Source organism: Filicampus tigris, chromosome 21 (genome assembly GCF_054856515.1).
Source record: "Filicampus tigris isolate MCC_2025a chromosome 21, RoL_Ftig_1.0, whole genome shotgun sequence".
Classification (NCBI taxonomy): Eukaryota; Metazoa; Chordata; class Actinopteri; order Syngnathiformes; family Syngnathidae; genus Filicampus; species Filicampus tigris.
The window spans coordinates 11,300,817-11,318,760 of record NC_141237.1 but is presented as its reverse complement, the minus strand read 5'-3'; the positions used below and the strand labels follow the sequence as shown (position 1 = coordinate 11,318,760).

Here is a 17,944-nt window from a genome sequence, read left to right as displayed (position 1 = left end):
TGAAACGGTGCGGCTGATTACTTTGTTTTGCTGTAGACTGTTTTTAACAACAGATAACAGATCAACATCCATCCATCCATTATCTGAACCACTTATGTGAGCTTTTATTTTCATATGCTTTTTATGTCAAACCCACATGTTTTCAAAGATTATAACAGAAGCCAAGCCAACTATTAAATTCATACAAGTACACTGACTGGTCACTATGTGTTATAAGATTGTCTTAAAAGCATGTTGACAAAGGCAATCCACAATCAATTCCACAGCTGCTAAAACGAATGCATATTGTTCGTGGTCCTGATTTGAATCGGCAACATTTTGCTTTGTTTTGGTCTTTGTGATTTGTGTAACCAGTGAAGCAAATAACTACTGTGAGAATTCAAATCATACTTGAGGTTTGAATTGTCGAACTTTATATTATAATGGAATGTATATGTTCTTTCTCTTGCTGGTTGGACTCAAAAACACCAAAAGCACAGTGACTCATTAATGGCACTTTAGGATAGGATCTAGTGCACCTGCTTCATTCAGAGCTTCTATTAACAAACAGCAGCACAGTTCCATCAACGCCAGGATGTTATTGTGGAAGGCACTTTAACGATAAAGTCAACTGTATGAAGTTAAAAATATTTAGAAGGGGGGGGGGGGTGGGGGGGGACAAAAACCTTTCACCTATAGTGCTAATTTCCAAGCTCTTTTAACATATTATGACCTGTTCTGAATTTAAAAGCAGACAAATGAGGATGTTTGCTGTTTTGTTTTTAATGAATGATATGCAGTTCCTCAAAATGAGATGCAAACTATTTGCAAATGTATTCTCTTTCATGGCTTCTATTCAATTCAAATGGAACAGGCGGACCATTTTTTTTTAAGAGCCCTTTTATGTTCGGGGCTGTTAGGGTGCACACAAGGGAAAGACTTCAAAGATCGAGCACTGCATTTTCTACTTGTAACTGTAGCGTGCACCAAAGAGAGGGTGAACACCTGCACATAAGTCTGCTTCATATACTTTTCGTTGCCCATTGCCATGTCTGGCTGGAAGTAGGAGCGTATTCACAACAGGGGTATACATTTTGTGGCACCCTTTTGTTCAAGGAAGAACACCCCATAATAATAACAGACATGAATTAAAAATAAACACATGAAAATTAGGCATCTTTTTGGTATGGAGGTGACTTTTATTGTCTGAGCTCTACTTCCGCAAGTAGAAGGCACTTGCCTCATTCCGTCTCGTAGCTCCGTCCCGGGTCGTCATGGTAACGAAAAAAATGTACTTTGCATTGGTTCCAGGGCACTTGCTCATTTTCATTAAACATGACTCCTCCCCCTTTGGGAGGAAAACATGTTGTCTAGAGTGGTGTGCTGTAATCTTGGATTCTTGAGGTATTGACCAAAACATGTCAGCCATGTTATTGAGACACCAGGGAACTGTTTTTTTGTTGCAATCAAATAATTTGTTTAACTCTTAATGAGACCTCTGCATCTCTACTTTGGGAACAGTCCAATGTTTTTGTTTTTGGATGTTTTCTTGGATGTTTTTTGTTGTGTGCTTTGGGTTCCTATCCTGTTGGGATGGCCCATTACCTGCGGCAGAAACACTGGGCAGCGAAATGCACCCAGCAGAGATTGAAAACAATCTGTGTTGGATGAAGCAAAGCAGCAACAGAACATAACCAAGCGTTCTCCATGATTCACTTGCCAAAAGGCCCAGTTATTTCATCCGTCCAAATTAAATTGATCAAGAATCTTTGGCGCTTGTAAATATTCAAACTCTGGTTAAAGTAACATACAATGACAGTAAAGCGGAGTCGCCAGATAATTAAATGTCCAACAGAGAATGAATGCAAAGAAATATCTGTAAAACCTTAATCTTGCCTGCAAGCTGATTAAACAAAACACAAGAGTGAAAAATGGGTAAAACACGTTTAAATATAATTTGAAAAAGTACAATCACCTTATTAAATGTGAATACTTTCTTCTAGTCCTCCATGAAATCAGACCGTCCGTTTTAAGTAAAGCACAACATCAATTTGTACTTGAGAAACTGATCAACTATTTTCTGATGCGATTTAAATAAAAAACTAACCCATTGAGATATTATAGCTAGCAAGCAAGGTAACATACTGTCGGCAATACTGTATTAGCCTTAACATTGGGATTGTGTTCACACTACTTTCCCACAAATGGAAAAAAAACAAAAAACATAGTAGCCTCAAAGATTAAATTTCTTTATGACATACTGTGTAGTGTATCAACATGCTCATAACAATCTGTAAGAGCTGTGGGTGATGATTAAAGTTCACAATTACAGTTTACGTTACCTCTTAATTTGTCATTAAACTGGTTACAATGTCAGCAGTTAAAATTTTTCGTGTAACTTCCATGCTTTATGGGGGGAAAAAATGTGCAAGGTTTTTTGCCTCTGCAGGCTCTAATTATTTATTTATTTTTCTAAACTCCCTGTTTCAATGTCATTGTCATATTGAGCGGATTAATGCTGCCTGAGGAAGAGTCACTGCATCGGTCTATGCGCATGTATTATCGCTCAACTTTCCATGGATTTTTTTTATACAGCCGAATAGAGCAGCCAAATATTAAAGTTCACTTGGTCTCAGATGCTTGAAGACGAAATTATTCAATCAATTCCACATCACCAAATATCAATAAATCTGCTAATCAGAATCGTATTTATCGGCCGAGTATGTTAAAACATACGGTGAATGCGTTAACGGTAGTTGAACAGCAAACAAGCCACTATCACAAAATATACAAGCAATATAAATTGTCCAGCTGTGCGGTACTACTAATACGAGTGTGCAAATAATGCAGAGAGTTATTAAGCGCTATAAAGTGTCCAGTAGTACGGAAATAAAGATAGGGCAACAAGTGTGCAGTCCAGGTGGAGTAACTCCAAAAGAATTTTGCCTGCCCGTCTAAGTTCATGTCCTCCAGAGTGGCTAGGGAGGTGCAGATGATCCATCTAGCTGTCCGTTGCAGTCAGATTTTACCCTTCTTGTAGCGGCACCAAACCCGACTGTGATGGATGAGCTGATTCACTGGCTGCTGTATAGAGCTGCCTCAAACAGCTGCAGGAAGTACGAGGTGAGCGTTTTTGAGAATGGAGCTGGTGCTGAGAGATCGTGACGGTCTGGACCGTTGACACAGGGCAGTTGGTCAGTGTGAGGGGCAGCTGCGGGGAAAGATATTTCCTCAGTAGCTCCGCTTCCTGCCGATATGCAGGAAGGCTTGGATTGTTTGGGTCGCATCAGGAAATGATTGTAATGTAAATGAGTCATTATCGATGACAGAGTAAAGAAATCTTCTTTTGAAGCGTGAACTTTCCATTGGAGCTAAGCTGGCACCGTGATCAAAATACTCTTCCCTTTGTGTTGTTCTTGATGACACATTTTCATACACTATACTCCACCCTTGATTGCAAAGATGATGCTTGACTGACTACTGTCTGATAGTCCCAAACTTCAACAGGCGGTTTCACATCAACAAATGATGACATGGACCACTCGGGGTGGATGCATGCACAATTTTGATCTAATACACACCGTCACCTGCCCTGATTGCCTCATTAAGTTGTTGCACCGTGTCTGAGTGCAAATACGGCGATGGGTGAGTGACTGAAGGTGAAAATGGCTGACTGATAGACTAGATGTGGGTGAGAAGGTGCGTGAGTGAGATAAGCAGCTTGTTTCCACTTCACAACCACACACCCGGCACCGGTTTGAGTTCCCCCTTTGATCGGTATTGTGCGCTCTAGCTTCCCGTCGCTTTTTGGCACCCTGCTGCTCAACCTCTCCCAGGGGTGATGAGGGGAGCCCAGGGGCAGCACATCATAAGGGTGAAGTGTACTCAATGTGTGTGTGCGTGTGCGTTTCATCAGGTCGGTGGAGGTGGAGACCTGGCTGCGGTGCCGCCATGTGAACCACAACCTGAAGAGTAACACACACACACCCTTAACATCTGTTCAGCCCATAAACACTATTAAAAATACATGGCATGACGTGTTAAAGGTTTTCGCTTTCAAGCCGCGAGAGATCTATGATCCGCCGTCGCGGCATCGCAGTCATCTCATCAGACCATCGTATGGTCCCGTGAGCAAGCATGAGCCAGGAGTAAGACTGATAAGGAAAAGCCTTTGCTTGTGGCACTTCAAAATCTCACCCCGACGTTCCCTCAAACTTTATTTGAAAAGATGTCTCATCTTTGCGTGAAGAAATATTCAAACTTGTCACATTTCAACATCAAGCTGCATTGCATGTTTGATGGGTCTAATCTATCTCACACTGGTCCTGATGGTATACAAAGTTTGATCCTGTGAGCCTGGCAGATTTTTTTTTTTTTTTTCTGTTCTGCTCACATTATGAGTTCCGCCGAAATGAGCAATGCAAAACTTCAGTTGAGGATATCTACTTTTCCAGCGCAATCTATACTGTGTCGGGGGTTTCGCATACTAAAAGTCGTATCTAGATTTTAATTACTTCAATATTGCCAAAGTGCCTCATGTATGTTTCATTGTTGTCCTTGATATACTCTCCCCACCCAAAGATGTCCCGAGGAAGCAGAGTACCTGTACTTTTTGTGGCAAACCAGATAAGAAAATTGCTTTCTCCAACATAGTGAAATTATTTCAAGCTAACACAAAGAGGGCAGAATCTCTCCAAATGTCTGACTGACAATGCTTCAGTCGCCTCACCGCTATTTAAAATTCACATTGTTGCAAGTTTTACTTGCACAGCCCCATAAAAGTGACAGTGAAACATACAAACCCGAAGCTCCAAATGTCACACAAATTAATGTTGAACCAAAATGTCCTGAAATGTATTGCCTCAAAAGTATTCCATCAATATAAATGAATGTCAAATATTACTTGAAACATTTTTGATTTCATGATGGCGACAGTTTAATCCTGTAACAAATTCACAATTTATTATTTCTGTTATCTTCTCTGTGGCAATTGTTAAGTGGAGAAGAATATAAGAAAAGTAAAAACAAACAAACAGTAATCTGCAACATTGTATTGATCAATATGTTTGGAGGGATGGATAGACATTCTTTACTGAGCAATCATGATGTTACAATAATCAAAAATAAAATCATCCAAACAGTGCAAAATAGATATTACGTAGGTAATATGCATGAGAGTCTGAACCTCCAATTTTTTCCCCACAAAAACATTCCCCCTTTAAAGAATGAGCGTGTACAGTATTCTGTCGGGTTTTGTTTGTCATTTACTCTGATAAAGTGCCTTGGATTATTCATGAAGCACACGGCACAACAAATGTTTAGGCTTTTCTCGAGAAATGGTACTTTCAGATATGAAGGGCGCTGCAATGTTTGAGACTGCAGCAAGGTCAAAGTTTTTTTTTGATCTTTGTAAGATCCAAACACCCTCCAACAGAATTTATGCTTGAAAATTGCTACATTGGGGCGATTCAGTGAGATGCTAACATGCACGTATGCATATGAGCTGTGCAACAATTGGCAAGTCATTAAGATGAGACTTAATTAACCATGCTTCCAGGGCAGAAATGTGTTTTTTTTTTTCTTTTCCACCCACAATCAACCGTCCAAAATATTCATAAGTGACAGAGCAGTCTCGCATGCTTAGTTGCAAATGGTCTGAATGTGGAGGTCTGGCTTGTAATTTATTTATCGATCATGGCACACACTCGCAGAGAGGTGTGTACCTGCGTTTGTATAATTCAACAACCAATAGCTGCAGCTGCTATGAACATATGCACATTCCGATTAATGAATTGTGCATAGGTGGTAATCTTGAAGGGGAAGTCAACCCAAACATATTTTTTTCCAGAATATGTTCCAGAAATACGGCATTCTGATTAATATTGCGTTTGTGAAACATAAGTTAAGCAGCAAAATGCACCCACTTTGAGCCATCTCAGGGGGCGGCCATTTTGTCACTTCTGTCGACTGAAGATGACATCGAAGTTGCTCAGGGCTCGGGTAACAACCAATCACGGCTCACCTGTTTTCTGAAGTGGAGCACTGAACAACTTCGATGTCATTTTCAGTGGACAGTAGTGACAAAATGGCCGCCCCCTGAGCTAGCTAAAAACGGGTGGATTTCTCATATTCCACAAACACAATATTAATCAGAATGCCGTGTTTAGACTAGTGGGCCTGCTGGAAACATATTCTGGAAAAAATATGTTTGGGTTGACTTCCTGTTTAAGACCTTGCAAAACACTTTAAGCTCAAAGAATGATAAAAAAAAAAAAAAATAATAAAAAAAAAAAGCCTGGAAAAATGATAGATTGCACTAAGGTAGCTTAAACACATTAAGTGGTTATTACTTTGACGTCAACTGTTACCGGTAATGCTTACGGCTCGTACATTTTCAGATTTGCAATTTGTTTCCATTTTCAAGAAAGTCACAGTGGATCTGTGTCTCAAGACAGGACAGTCATGCTGAATATTCAGCCTGTGGCAGTGCCGGGGGACTTCATATTGTATCACATTAGCACTGTTCTGAATATGATAATTGTTGCAGTGGAGGAGACGCAGGAGTATTCAAAAACGTTTGCCATGCAGAAAGGTAGGTTATTTATGATGAATATCTAATTAAAAGGCATCGCAGAGGGAATGTGATCAGAGGGCAGGGAAGGGGTCATGTTCAGTGACAAGGTAGCACAGTTGGCACAGCAGAGGTTACAAAGGCTTCATCGCGCTTTTGAGCAAAAGCAACAGGGGAACACAACTTTAGTACTAATGAATGTAGAGAGGATCTAAGTGAGGTTTTGTGTAATTTAAGTTAAAACTGAACATCAGAACAAAGACAGGATTAATTTACTTTTACTTTGAATGTGCAGTTATATAGTGGCAGTGGATATAGGGAATTTTTCATGCAGAACTTTTTCTCTACGGGATGAGATATCAACATGGGCCACAATTCTTTAGACGAAATGGCAAAGGACCACAAAAGATTTCTTAGGAGCTAAAAACAGCCAAGACAGAAATGGATACTTCCAGTCTTGGACCAACTGTTATGGGTTGTATAGTTTTATATACATTTTAATGACAGACTTTAGTCCCTTGTAGTGCTCGTGACCCTGTCTATGCCTTTATGACAACAACTCCCAATGGCTAATTATAGCAGGGTAGCACAACAACACCAATCTTAAATAATTTCAATTATGACAAAGAGTTCTTGTACTCAAATGTTCTCTACGCTCATCAGATCTCAGTCCAATTTGTATGCGCCTTGGGATGCGTCCGCCACAACAAAGATTTAGTATTTATATCCATCATCCAGGGCCATTTGTTCTAACAGGCAATGTTCCACGACCTCTGCACTGTGAGGCGGATGTGCTAACCAGTAGACCACCGTGAGAGGCCAGTATGAATTTCATAAATAAATACGATGAAATCAACACATTCCTGCTTTCATAATATTAAAGCTTTTGAGTTTTATTCACTTGAATTGATCAATTATCATTGATCCTGGTTGCGTACGTTTTTTGTATATCTGGTTAAATCCTTCCTTAAAAGGGAAGTCAAGAATATGTTCTATACAAGCCCACTAGTTGAAACAAGGCATTCTGATAAATATTGCGTTTGTGGAATAAGAGTTAATCCACCCGTTTTTAGCCATCTCTGGGGGCGGCCATTTTGTCACTTCTGTCGACTGAAAATGACATCACAACTGCTCAGGGCTTAGGTAATGACCAATCACAGCTGACCTGTTTTCTGAAGCAGAGCCGTGATTGGTCGTTACCTGAGCCCTGAGTAGTTGTGATGTCATTTTCAGTCGACAGAAGTGACAAAATGGCCGCCCCCAGAGATGGCTAAAAATGGGTGGATTAACACTTATTCCACAAACGCAATGTTTATCAGAATGCCGTGTTTCAAGTAGTGGGCCTGATGGGAACATATTCTTGGAAAAAAATAGGTTTGGGTTGATTTCCTCTTGAAGTAATGGCTTGAACAAGATATAATCCCAGAAAATATCAAATGTTAAGGAGTAAGATGTTCTTAAAGACATACGATACATAATACAGTACAAAGATGCTAAATATGAAACAATCATTGAGGCGTATATATTGCGTACCATGAATGTACAGGGCTACGGCCAGTTTCTCACAGGCTAGGCCACCCTAACATTTTTGGTGGTGGCCCTCGTTTTATTAACGTATTATGACAATAAACATGAGGAATAAATTTTTAGTCCATATCCAGTTTCCGCGAGATTGACAGACATACGGATGAGGAAGAACGCCGTATAAGATGGAAGGCTCAGCTTTGCATATTTATGCTTACATAAACGAGAAGGGAGTACCTTTACTCCAAAGTATGTGAAGGTAGTCCTTATCCAGAGGCTGGTTCAGGATGATCAGACCGATCCTCTGTTTGCCTGCAGTCAGACAAAGAGAGCAGCATGAATATAAATGCGGGCAAAATGAGTGCATCCATATTTAAATCATTAACCACACTTCAAGAACACGGTGGTGGTGTTTGTATTGTTGATTTAAACAATTTAAAACCCCACAAAGTAGAGTTGACAAAAGCAATTATTTTTCCTCCTGTCCTCCTCACCCAAACAAAAAAACTGAAAGAGTCAATATTGCTGGCGCTAGCTCTTGATATGTGTCCCCAAACTTTGCAGCATTGCACAAGAATGTGTATGACAAAAGTGGACTGACAGTAAGAACTTCGAATACTGTGACCTTGGATGGCACGCCATCTGCGACTACATGGCAACAAGGCCCTTGTAAAAGCAACACAAAAACAGCAACAACAAAAAAAGAAAAAACATGTCAGCTTGTCGTTTCCCTCCTTCCTGTCCAAGCATGTCCATGCTTCATTGTCAAAGTCCCTGTCCTGGGATAAATCGTTTCACAAATCTAGTTTGCCTCCTCCCTCAAAACCCCATCCATCTTGCCTCCACTTGTCTTTTTCTCCTCCTTTTGCTCCACTGCTAATGTAGATCTCCTGACTGCTACTTTGCAATTGCCATTTTTCTATCTGCAGGGGAGCAAAGAAATAATGGGAAAGTCAGCATCCTTTACAAAGTAAAACTAGAGCTGCTCCAATAGCATTAATGGGCCAAAGATTACAGCAGCAGCTCTCTCACCCCCTCACCTTCACACTGTATTCCATTTATCTTCCGCTCTTGTGTTTGCCTTCATAAATCCTTTTCCATGCATTTTTAATGTCGTTGGGTTTTGTGTCAAAAAGTGAATCACTGAAAAACATTTGCTGATTGTTATGCTGTTTTTCGACTGTATGTGTTTTTTGTTAAACTTGCGGTATTTTAGACGGTATTTTTTGGTGGCACAAAGTGGTGCAATTTTGAATTCAACATTTTAGAAACAAATGGTCAAGCAGGTCAAACTATCTTCTCTGACACCATTTGCAGTGATTTGGTGATGCCACCGAAGAAGGATTTCAGTAATTAAGACAAAAAGTGATATGATACTCATAGAAGCAGCACTTTTAAAGTGGAAGTCAACCCAAACATATTTTTTTTCAAGAATATGTTCTATGCAGGCCCACTAGTTGAAACAATCAATATGATTAATACGAAATATGAGTTAAGCAGCAAAGTCCACCTGTTTTTAGCCATCTCAGGGAGCGGCCATTTTGTCATTTCTGTCGACTGAAAATGACATCACAACTGCTCAGGGCTCAGATAACGATCAATCACGGCTCACCAGCTTTCTGAAGCTGAGCTATGATTGGTCGTGATCTGAGCCCAGAGGTGTATGATGTCATTTTCAGTGGATATAAGTGACAAAATGGACGTCACCAGAGTTGGCTAAAAACGGGTGGATTTTGTTGTGTAACTCTTATTCCACAAACACAATATTAATCGGAATGCTGTGTTTCAACTAGTGGGCCTGCATAGAACATATTCTTAAAAAATATTTGGGTTGACTTCCGCTGAAAGCAACTAGCCTTTTGTGTTTTTGTGCAGCGCGCTGACAGACATCAGCACCAAAATGTGCCACAGTTTCACTCCAGAACATTCCTGCGAAAAGGCATAATTTTATTTTCTTTTACATTTATTTAATGCATTTTTTTCTAAATGTAAAATACTTTCCAGATGTCTTAATAACATTTCTATGGGTCAAGAATTACAGCACTTTTCACCCTCTTTTTGTTTTGAGAGAGGGCTGTCTTGTCTCATGCAAATGAGCCACTCCTCACCCCGCCCCTTTCTAGTGTAGAGTGTGCTTTAGTCCCCAGTGGTAAAAGCGAGTCTGGTTCAGTTGACAACTTTGCTAATTTGTCGCTATATTTTACGAGTATTCAACCACCTTTTTTCCCCAAATGCAACTAGCAACAATTGCACTCTAGCTACTTGTTCCGGTGTTATTGACGATGTGAACAAAATTACACTAGCACGAAGCTGCCACTGGCTGATTCGCACGGTGGTTTTCACTTCGGTGCGTCATCAATCACCAAATCGGACATGACAATTTAGCATGTGGATCAATGTACAGTACATGATGCAAGCAGTCAACATATCCCCCACCCTCTGGCTGACTACACCACCACATCGACAACTTTGCAAGACAATCATTTACGCGCCGCTTATCAGAAGCTAACAACCGATAACATTGTTAGCTATCGCTAATCTGTGCATCCTAACTTGCTGCTTTGCTTATCATTTGGCTTTGAGATGATAGTATTCCTGTGTAGTCCAGGCATCGCCCAGCCGAGCTGCCAAGTCATAGGTGAAGAAACTCGTGTAGGATCAGTGTCACGCAAATTAGCTGTGTTGTGCTATCACGATACAATACGCCAAATTTGTTTTTTGGAATTCCTCATCAAGAATTCACTTGACACTATATTTTATAGAAAAAATTAATTGAAATTAGACCAACTCGGACGTTTACCAGCATCAAGGAATTTGGAAGTTCTGTGCTATTACCTCCCCCCCAAAAATATTCCTGCAGCATTATGAACATAAAAGGTCAAAAAGTCGACACAGAGAAAGACCAGTGACAGAGATTATCGATTTTCTGAGCTTGGCAACTGCGAGTTTAAAAAGGATGATGCCTGAATAAAAGTTGTTAAGGAGGAAACCAGGGTTTTTGTGTCAGTCTTGATGTTTCCTCTACTTAAAGGTCAAGGACGAAAAAGGCGAGTTTGGCCCTACAGAGAAGAAACATAGAGAAAAAAGTGAGGAGGAAAATAAAGAAGCAAACATAAGTAAGAAGAGAACGGAGGAAAGCATTTTGTCAGTCTCATTTCTTAATTGGCTAGAGTGCACCAAGAAAAAAAAAAAAACTCAACCAGCCATGACTTTTCCAACAACCTCTTGTAAACACACATGCACCAGGAGGACCTCAGCCTTTTCTTGCACTGTTCAAAGAAATGTCACCTTGGAAAGCACTAGACAGCATAAACACCACAAACGCACATGCCCAAACTCTCAACTGGAGCATATACTCCAGGAATTGGCATTTCTAACTACATTTAGGAATTTAAAAGTATAACGCTGCACACCAGGGATTTTAAAATTCATTCAGGGGCTGCTTTTATATTCTCTGCCAGGAGTCTCAATAAGGATTTCCTCTGAGAGATTTAAACTAAGAAAGCAACATAAATGTATTATATTTCGATGAATGTCTCAATCGGGGGGTTGGGGGGATTGTTTAGGTAGAGGGAGAGAGATTTTAAACAACTTAATCACATGTGATAAGGAAACTTTCCATGTTTTTGAGGAGTTTTGAGGAGGTTGAGCTTTTTTCTACATCCTTTGAGGGATTATTTACACATAAAGACACTTCTAATCTTACAGATTTAATTGAAAATCATCTCATATAGTATGTATATTAAAACATTTGTTTCAGGACACGGTTGTGTGTGTGCGTGCGTGCGTGAGTGTTGGGGGAGTGGCATTGGAACTACAGACCCAGACCAATATGGGATTTATGGTGCCAATACCGATGTTGATCGCTAAAAAAGTTGATATCCGATAACATCAGTGTTTTGTCACATTAAATCTACTAAGAAGCAATGACGTATGTACATACATACACGCAGAAACATGCACACATGTTACTAAATACTACTACTACTAAATAGCGTTCAGTTTGTCAAATGTAAAATTGTTACACTGGTGATTATTTGCAACTACATTTCTTTGTATAGAAGTAAAGTACTATTCATATGTCTGAAACGTCACTACAGAATTATTAGGATAAAAGTCATTGTCGTGCATGAAAATGATCTTTTCGCAAAAACCTTGTTTTCTGAGTTTTTGGACCCAAATAGGTGATTTGAATAAAACCAACCTATGTTCTACTGTGTGATTACTAACAGCATCCCTCCTTTCTTTATTATTCAATACAATTACCTCAGTTTTATTTTGGTTCACCTGAAGGAAATTTTAGTTGAAGTGTTTTGCACAACGCTGGTCTTTGTCTTTGTGTGTAAAGGGCAGGGGCCAGGCACTCGGACAGAGAAGCAGCAAGGACACACAGCAGTAGCATGACAGAATCTCTGCCCAGGAAAAATGTTAGCACATCGGTCGTATACCGATCAATGTTAATTTACCAACGAAGCACTTTATTTGGCTCGCCGATTACCGGTAATCAGTCCGGCACTAATTAAGACAACCATGCAGACAGAATACAGACAACAATAAGGCATGTCCATTTTCACAACTTTGCTCAACAGTGTAGATAAAAGTTTGAAAGTAGCTAAGTATGTTGCAGCAGCAACCCTAAGGCATCCCTGGAATGACATTGGAGGATCGCGCAACAACAATATGCCCGTTTCATCCGAATTATCTTCAGAAACCTCCTGTCTGACGAAAAAGCCTGCTTTTTGTAGAGATGCATTATATACACAAGTCAAATAAATCCAACTTGCTGTGGCCACAAAAAAAGCCAATTTGTTTTCGAGTTTTAATTCCTCAGGACGGCGTGCGTCATCACACTTCACACAAACCAACAGGCAGCTTTTCAATATGTTTTGATTGACTGTGTGCTTGTGTGTTTGCAGCAACAGGATGGAGGTTTGAAAGGAAGTACCTGAGGGCAGCAGGCACTCCAAAGGTGACAGCTCTTCATCCATGACCGCGGGAGCACGTCTTCAATCAGGCAACTCGACAGGATCTGAGGAAAGAAGGACAGTTCTTTTATAACTTTGCCTTTTTTGCTTCTTGTCTCTGACATTTTCTCATATCTCAAGGTTTGAAATAAACACTTACAATGAATGGTAAAATCAGCAGTGAGTGAAGGAGAAATGATCTATTACATGCAATCCAACGCAGATGCAATGATTCCAACACGATCAATACATTTCAATAATCTGTTAACAAATAACATAATGCTGGTGGGAAATAAGTGCAACGTAATTGCAGTGCCTGTCAGACAGTCAACATGGCAAACAGTACTGTGGTGCGAGTCAGCGATAGCGCTATGTGACGCTAGTCCAGTCGGCATCACTGATCGATGACGTCGTTTATATTTTCAAAGTTGTCACGTGATCAGGTTGTCTGTCAAGAAAAACGCTTGTTGGCAACAGTAACTAGTCAATTTTACAATATAGCGATTATTGATCGAACGCCTCTTTTGTTTCATCTTCTAAACAGACGCGACAGTATATTTTCTGTCTTCACTGTTACACGAGGGTGTTTGGTGACTACTCTGTGTTTGTAAATAGTCGCAATAAATCAAGCTTAACGTTGCTCTTTACTGGCATTTGTTCCTGCCCGTATTGTTATGAGTGTATATGCCGTAGCTAAATGTCGGGCTAGGTTGGTATGTGTGTGTTTTATTTCATGAAACCCTGATTGTGGATTGTGTGATAAATAACAGCCTTCTGGTCGTGTTCACTGAGTTGGCAAGATATCTAGTGGCTTCAAAATAGTCTAAATTGCTGTTGCTCATTTAAAGGCGAAGTCAACCCCACAAAAATCTTTGCAATAATATGTTCTATGCTCTAAACATGGCATTCTGATTAATATTGTGTTTGTGGAATGAGTTAAGCAGTAAAATTCACCCATCTTTATCCATCTCAGGGGGCGGCCATTTTGTCACTTCTGTCGACTGAAAATGACACAGTTGCTCAGGGCTCAGGTAACGACCAATCGTGGCTCACCCGTCTTCTGAAGCTGAGCCATTTCACTTCATTGATTTTTTTTTTTTTTTTTTTTTTTCTGCAGTTAAATGCTTTTTTAAAATACCTAAAACTAGCCAAAATAATCATAGGAGATCTGAATGCTTTGCAATATGTGCACTGACAAGACATCTCCAACACAATTGACACACGATAGAACCCAACAGCATGAATGTAGGCCGGGTGAAGCCTGCTGTGGCGTGATGCTATTTCCAGCCAGAGAAGAAAATGATGTGGGCCGAAAAAAATTCTGAAAAACCTGCTGGAGTCTGGATTTTTTCGCTTTCCCCAGATCTACCTCACTGCACATTCAGAAATAGAAGACAATTTCAATCAATTAAGGTGACAGACTCCTTTCACTCAGAGCACACATCTTTTGCCGCAAGGGGCTCTGCCTCGTCCCCAAGAAAAGAAAATCCAAGGATGTGTGTTCTATATGGATAGCACAAATTTTAGCAAAAAAAAAAGTCATGAAAATGGTTTGACAATTGAGTAAGCTATGGCTTATTTTCAATGCACATGCATTGCCTTTGATGTGAACGTGGCCGTCGGCAGCTGACTAGCATTAGCATCTATCGCTTCCGTGCGCTCCACTCAGTAATTGAAAACCTTCGATTGCCACAAAGTTTCACAATGGGCAGGAGTCGCTGACTGGGCTTGTACCAGACATTCAAGTTTGGTCGCTGTGGTATTTTAAACAAACAGTCATGTATTTCTTATTTACAATGTAGCAGAGTGCTGTGATGCAACATCATGTCAGATTTCTTATTCGTCAAGGCGTTGTGTTGCGCAGTGTTCAGATAGAAAAACCACAGTTGAAAACTGGTTAAACGGTAGCTATTCCTAAATGTTACTTGAAGCACTCGTGTTCTTTTCCTTATGTGTGTTTTTAATTATACTTAATGAAATTAATAATTTAATTATTTTCAAATTCTTACTTCAGTAGGATTGAATGCAGGAATATGCCACCACTTTGAACAGAAATGAAATACTGATTTGCCCTGCGATGTGTGATATGGTGTATTTTCATTCCAGTTGGTCATGTGTTTTCATTCTATTGTAATTGGAATACAAGTTACAAGTAAACCGGACTAGTGATAATCTTTGTTTAATCTGTATAGGGCAGTTGCAAACAGCTGTTTTTACTTGGGGAAAATAATGATTCACATTTCCTTTCTTTTCTTTCTATGTCAAAGAATAAATGATAATGACAAAGAATTTCTAATTTACCATGGGGTAACTTAACTATTATCTTGTTTAATGTCACTTGCCCCAAATCCAAAACAAGTTCACGCAACAGAACAGACAACAGATGCTGATCCATTTTGAGGCACTAGCTCTTAATAACCATGATGCTTCTGACCGCCAATATTTGTACTTTCTTCTCTTGTCTTGACTCAGCACAAATTGAAATAAGCAATTTAATCAAATCAATTTGTTAGGCGGCAAGAATCCCACCCCAAATCTACATTCATGTTATTGTTCTAAATATTTCAGCATCACATTAATAATACTCTCCGATGATTGACAGAATGTGCTGTTTTGATTAAAAATGTACCATGAAAGCAACACATACAAATATGAACATGATTAGATAGATATAGTAATAAAATAGGAACAGCCAAGTAACAGCAGCATTGACGTGAAATTACAATAACTTTGAATCAAAACCAGGCAAAAGTGAAACAATCCGAATAGTAATATGTGGTACACACAATGAATCACTGGGTAAGAAACACTACAGGCATGCTAAAAAGTATACCACATCTTCAGCTCAAAAATTAAATCTATTATAACAGAGCTTTCACGTCTGGTCCTGTATATCTCGCTGTAAAAATACTCACACAAAGTTGTTTTTTTTCCAAATTTTCTAGCAGAAAAAGGCAGTGTGGTGAGTGTTCCCAATATATCCTTCAATCAGTCCTTCACCCCACACTTAAACATGACAAGAGTTGACTATAATTAATCATTAACCATTTTTGTTACTTATTACTGCACCAGAGTGTTCATTAAATTTCACTCCACGAATGAGATCAACATAAAATTATCTTGGGGAATGGGAGCACTTGCTCGTTAGTTTTAAACAAAATAATACGAAATTAAAACTGTGTTCTCGTGTTGCTAATGTTCACCCTGAAGTGACTGAAGTAATAATTCAGCCAAACAGTAAAGCATATTGTTTCGTTAAGGGACTGCTTAATCAATCAAAAATCATAATTTAACCAGGAAGAACTAGTAAATTGGACTTTATCCAAACGCAGGGGTGGATATCCTCGAGGGCCGGTTTCCTGCATGTTTTTATATGTCACCCTGCTGCAAACCCACCTGATTCAATGATCAGGATCGTTATCCAGCTTTAACAGACCTTGCTGATTATATGATCATTTGAATCGGGTGTGTTGCAGCACGTAGAGATAGAAAACAGGCATGACACCGGCCCTCTAGAACTGGAATTGCCCACCCCTGCCAAACGTAATGGTGTGCACTGCAGTGTTTACAACGCGAAATCTTGCGGAATCTTTTTAATAAAAATAAATGAATTCATTTAAATTAAACCCGCATATGACATATCAGTGGAAACAAAATGACAAAATAGTTTATATATGAATAATAATATTGTTATTTGGCAAAAAACTCACGAGATCGAGATACTTCCGCCATTGAAGATGTAAACAATCAACGAGGACAAGCAAGGAACTTCTCAGCGGAAGGGAAAAGTGGTGCAATTGTGATTTAGGGACATCTAGAGGCCAAAGATGGAAGTACTTTTTACTGCTCCTGAAACGTAGTCCTAGGGGGTCTGTCAAGAAAGCTCCTCAATAACAAAGGTGGGGGGAAAAAATACTCACACTCTTCACTTAAGTTTAAGTACAAATATTTGTGTTTGAAAAGAAAAGTGAGAAAAAAAGAAAAGAAAACTGGTAAATGAAAGTAAAAAGGTTCTAACTCTGAAATGCACTCCTACAGTACAAAGGTAAAAAATAAAAATGACTTACTGTCAATTATGCATTGGAAAAAATTGGATGATATTTAATTGGAAAAAATATAGTAAAGTTTTATTTCACTCAGAAATTCAAAGTAAATTTTTAATGGAGAGTTTTTGAGTACATTTTACTTACATAGTAGTTTATTAAAATATATATCACTCATGGGATGAGAAAAAAACAACTCAACCTTCATTTTGGGAAACAGCCACTCTACCACATAAGACATACCTCTCCTACTATGTGTTAATATATTGCTGGAGTCTACAAAAGGAGTAAAAACAGTCTTGGAGGTAGTACTCTGCCTGACACCAGGAATACGCTAACACATAGCAGGAGCGGCATGACTCCCAACCTGAAGGTTGTGGGTTTGTTTCTCAACCCTTGAATTACTTTTTTTTTTAAATAAACTAATTCTATGTAAGTAGAATTTACTCAGAAATTCTCCTTGTCAAATGTACTTTAAATTATTTAGGATTTCTGAGTGTAAAAAACTGTGATTTTAATATTAACTGTGAAGTTAATATCACTCTGAATTTTTTCAGTGGATACAACATTGATAACTTGGCACAACAAAATAAAAACCTTCTCTGCATACAAAATAAGAAAAAACAAGAAAAAAAACCTTTATGCTAACAAAAACATGTTCCCATAACTTTGATAACATTGTCACCTGCAACAAAAAAATAAATAAATGCGAGATTAAAAAAATAAGTAAAAGCTGAAAAATATGCACCTTACTAAATATGTTTTTTCATCTAAGAACGTTTTTCAATCACAGAAGCCTTTGGTTTATAGTTTAGACTGTAGTGCAGACTACAAAGATCTTTACAAAAGTTACTGGGCATGCT

General features: G+C 39.1%; 1 protein-coding gene and 1 long non-coding RNA gene across 4 annotated transcripts in view; one reads left to right on the top strand and one right to left on the bottom strand.

The window, feature by feature from the left end:
- The window catches only part of LOC147127604 (uncharacterized), a 39,107-nt gene extending 25,097 nt beyond the window's left edge, over nucleotides 1-14,010 (top strand). The window contains exon 2 of the long non-coding RNA XR_015084495.1: nucleotides 12,991-14,010. This is a non-coding gene — a long non-coding RNA (uncharacterized LOC147127604). The remainder of the gene's footprint in view (nucleotides 1-12,990) is intronic.
- The window catches only part of tpk1 (thiamin pyrophosphokinase 1), a 45,876-nt gene extending 29,076 nt beyond the window's left edge, over nucleotides 1-16,800 (bottom strand). Inside the window, exons 1-3 of one of the 3 annotated variants that reach the window (XM_086021398.1) lie at nucleotides 16,749-16,800; nucleotides 13,020-13,103; nucleotides 8,312-8,386 (exon numbers count right to left, since the gene is read on the bottom strand). In XM_086021398.1, the coding sequence (XP_085877524.1) occupies nucleotides 8,312-8,386; nucleotides 13,020-13,062 (118 nt within the window). In that variant the 5' untranslated portion in view covers nucleotides 13,063-13,103; nucleotides 16,749-16,800. Of the gene's footprint in view, nucleotides 1-8,311; nucleotides 8,387-13,019; nucleotides 13,104-15,953; nucleotides 16,220-16,434; nucleotides 16,480-16,748 lie in introns of those variants that run through there. The other 2 variants (XM_086021401.1, XM_086021400.1) reach the window with 2 other exon arrangements.
- Between the last annotated feature and the right edge of the window lie 1,144 nt (nucleotides 16,801-17,944).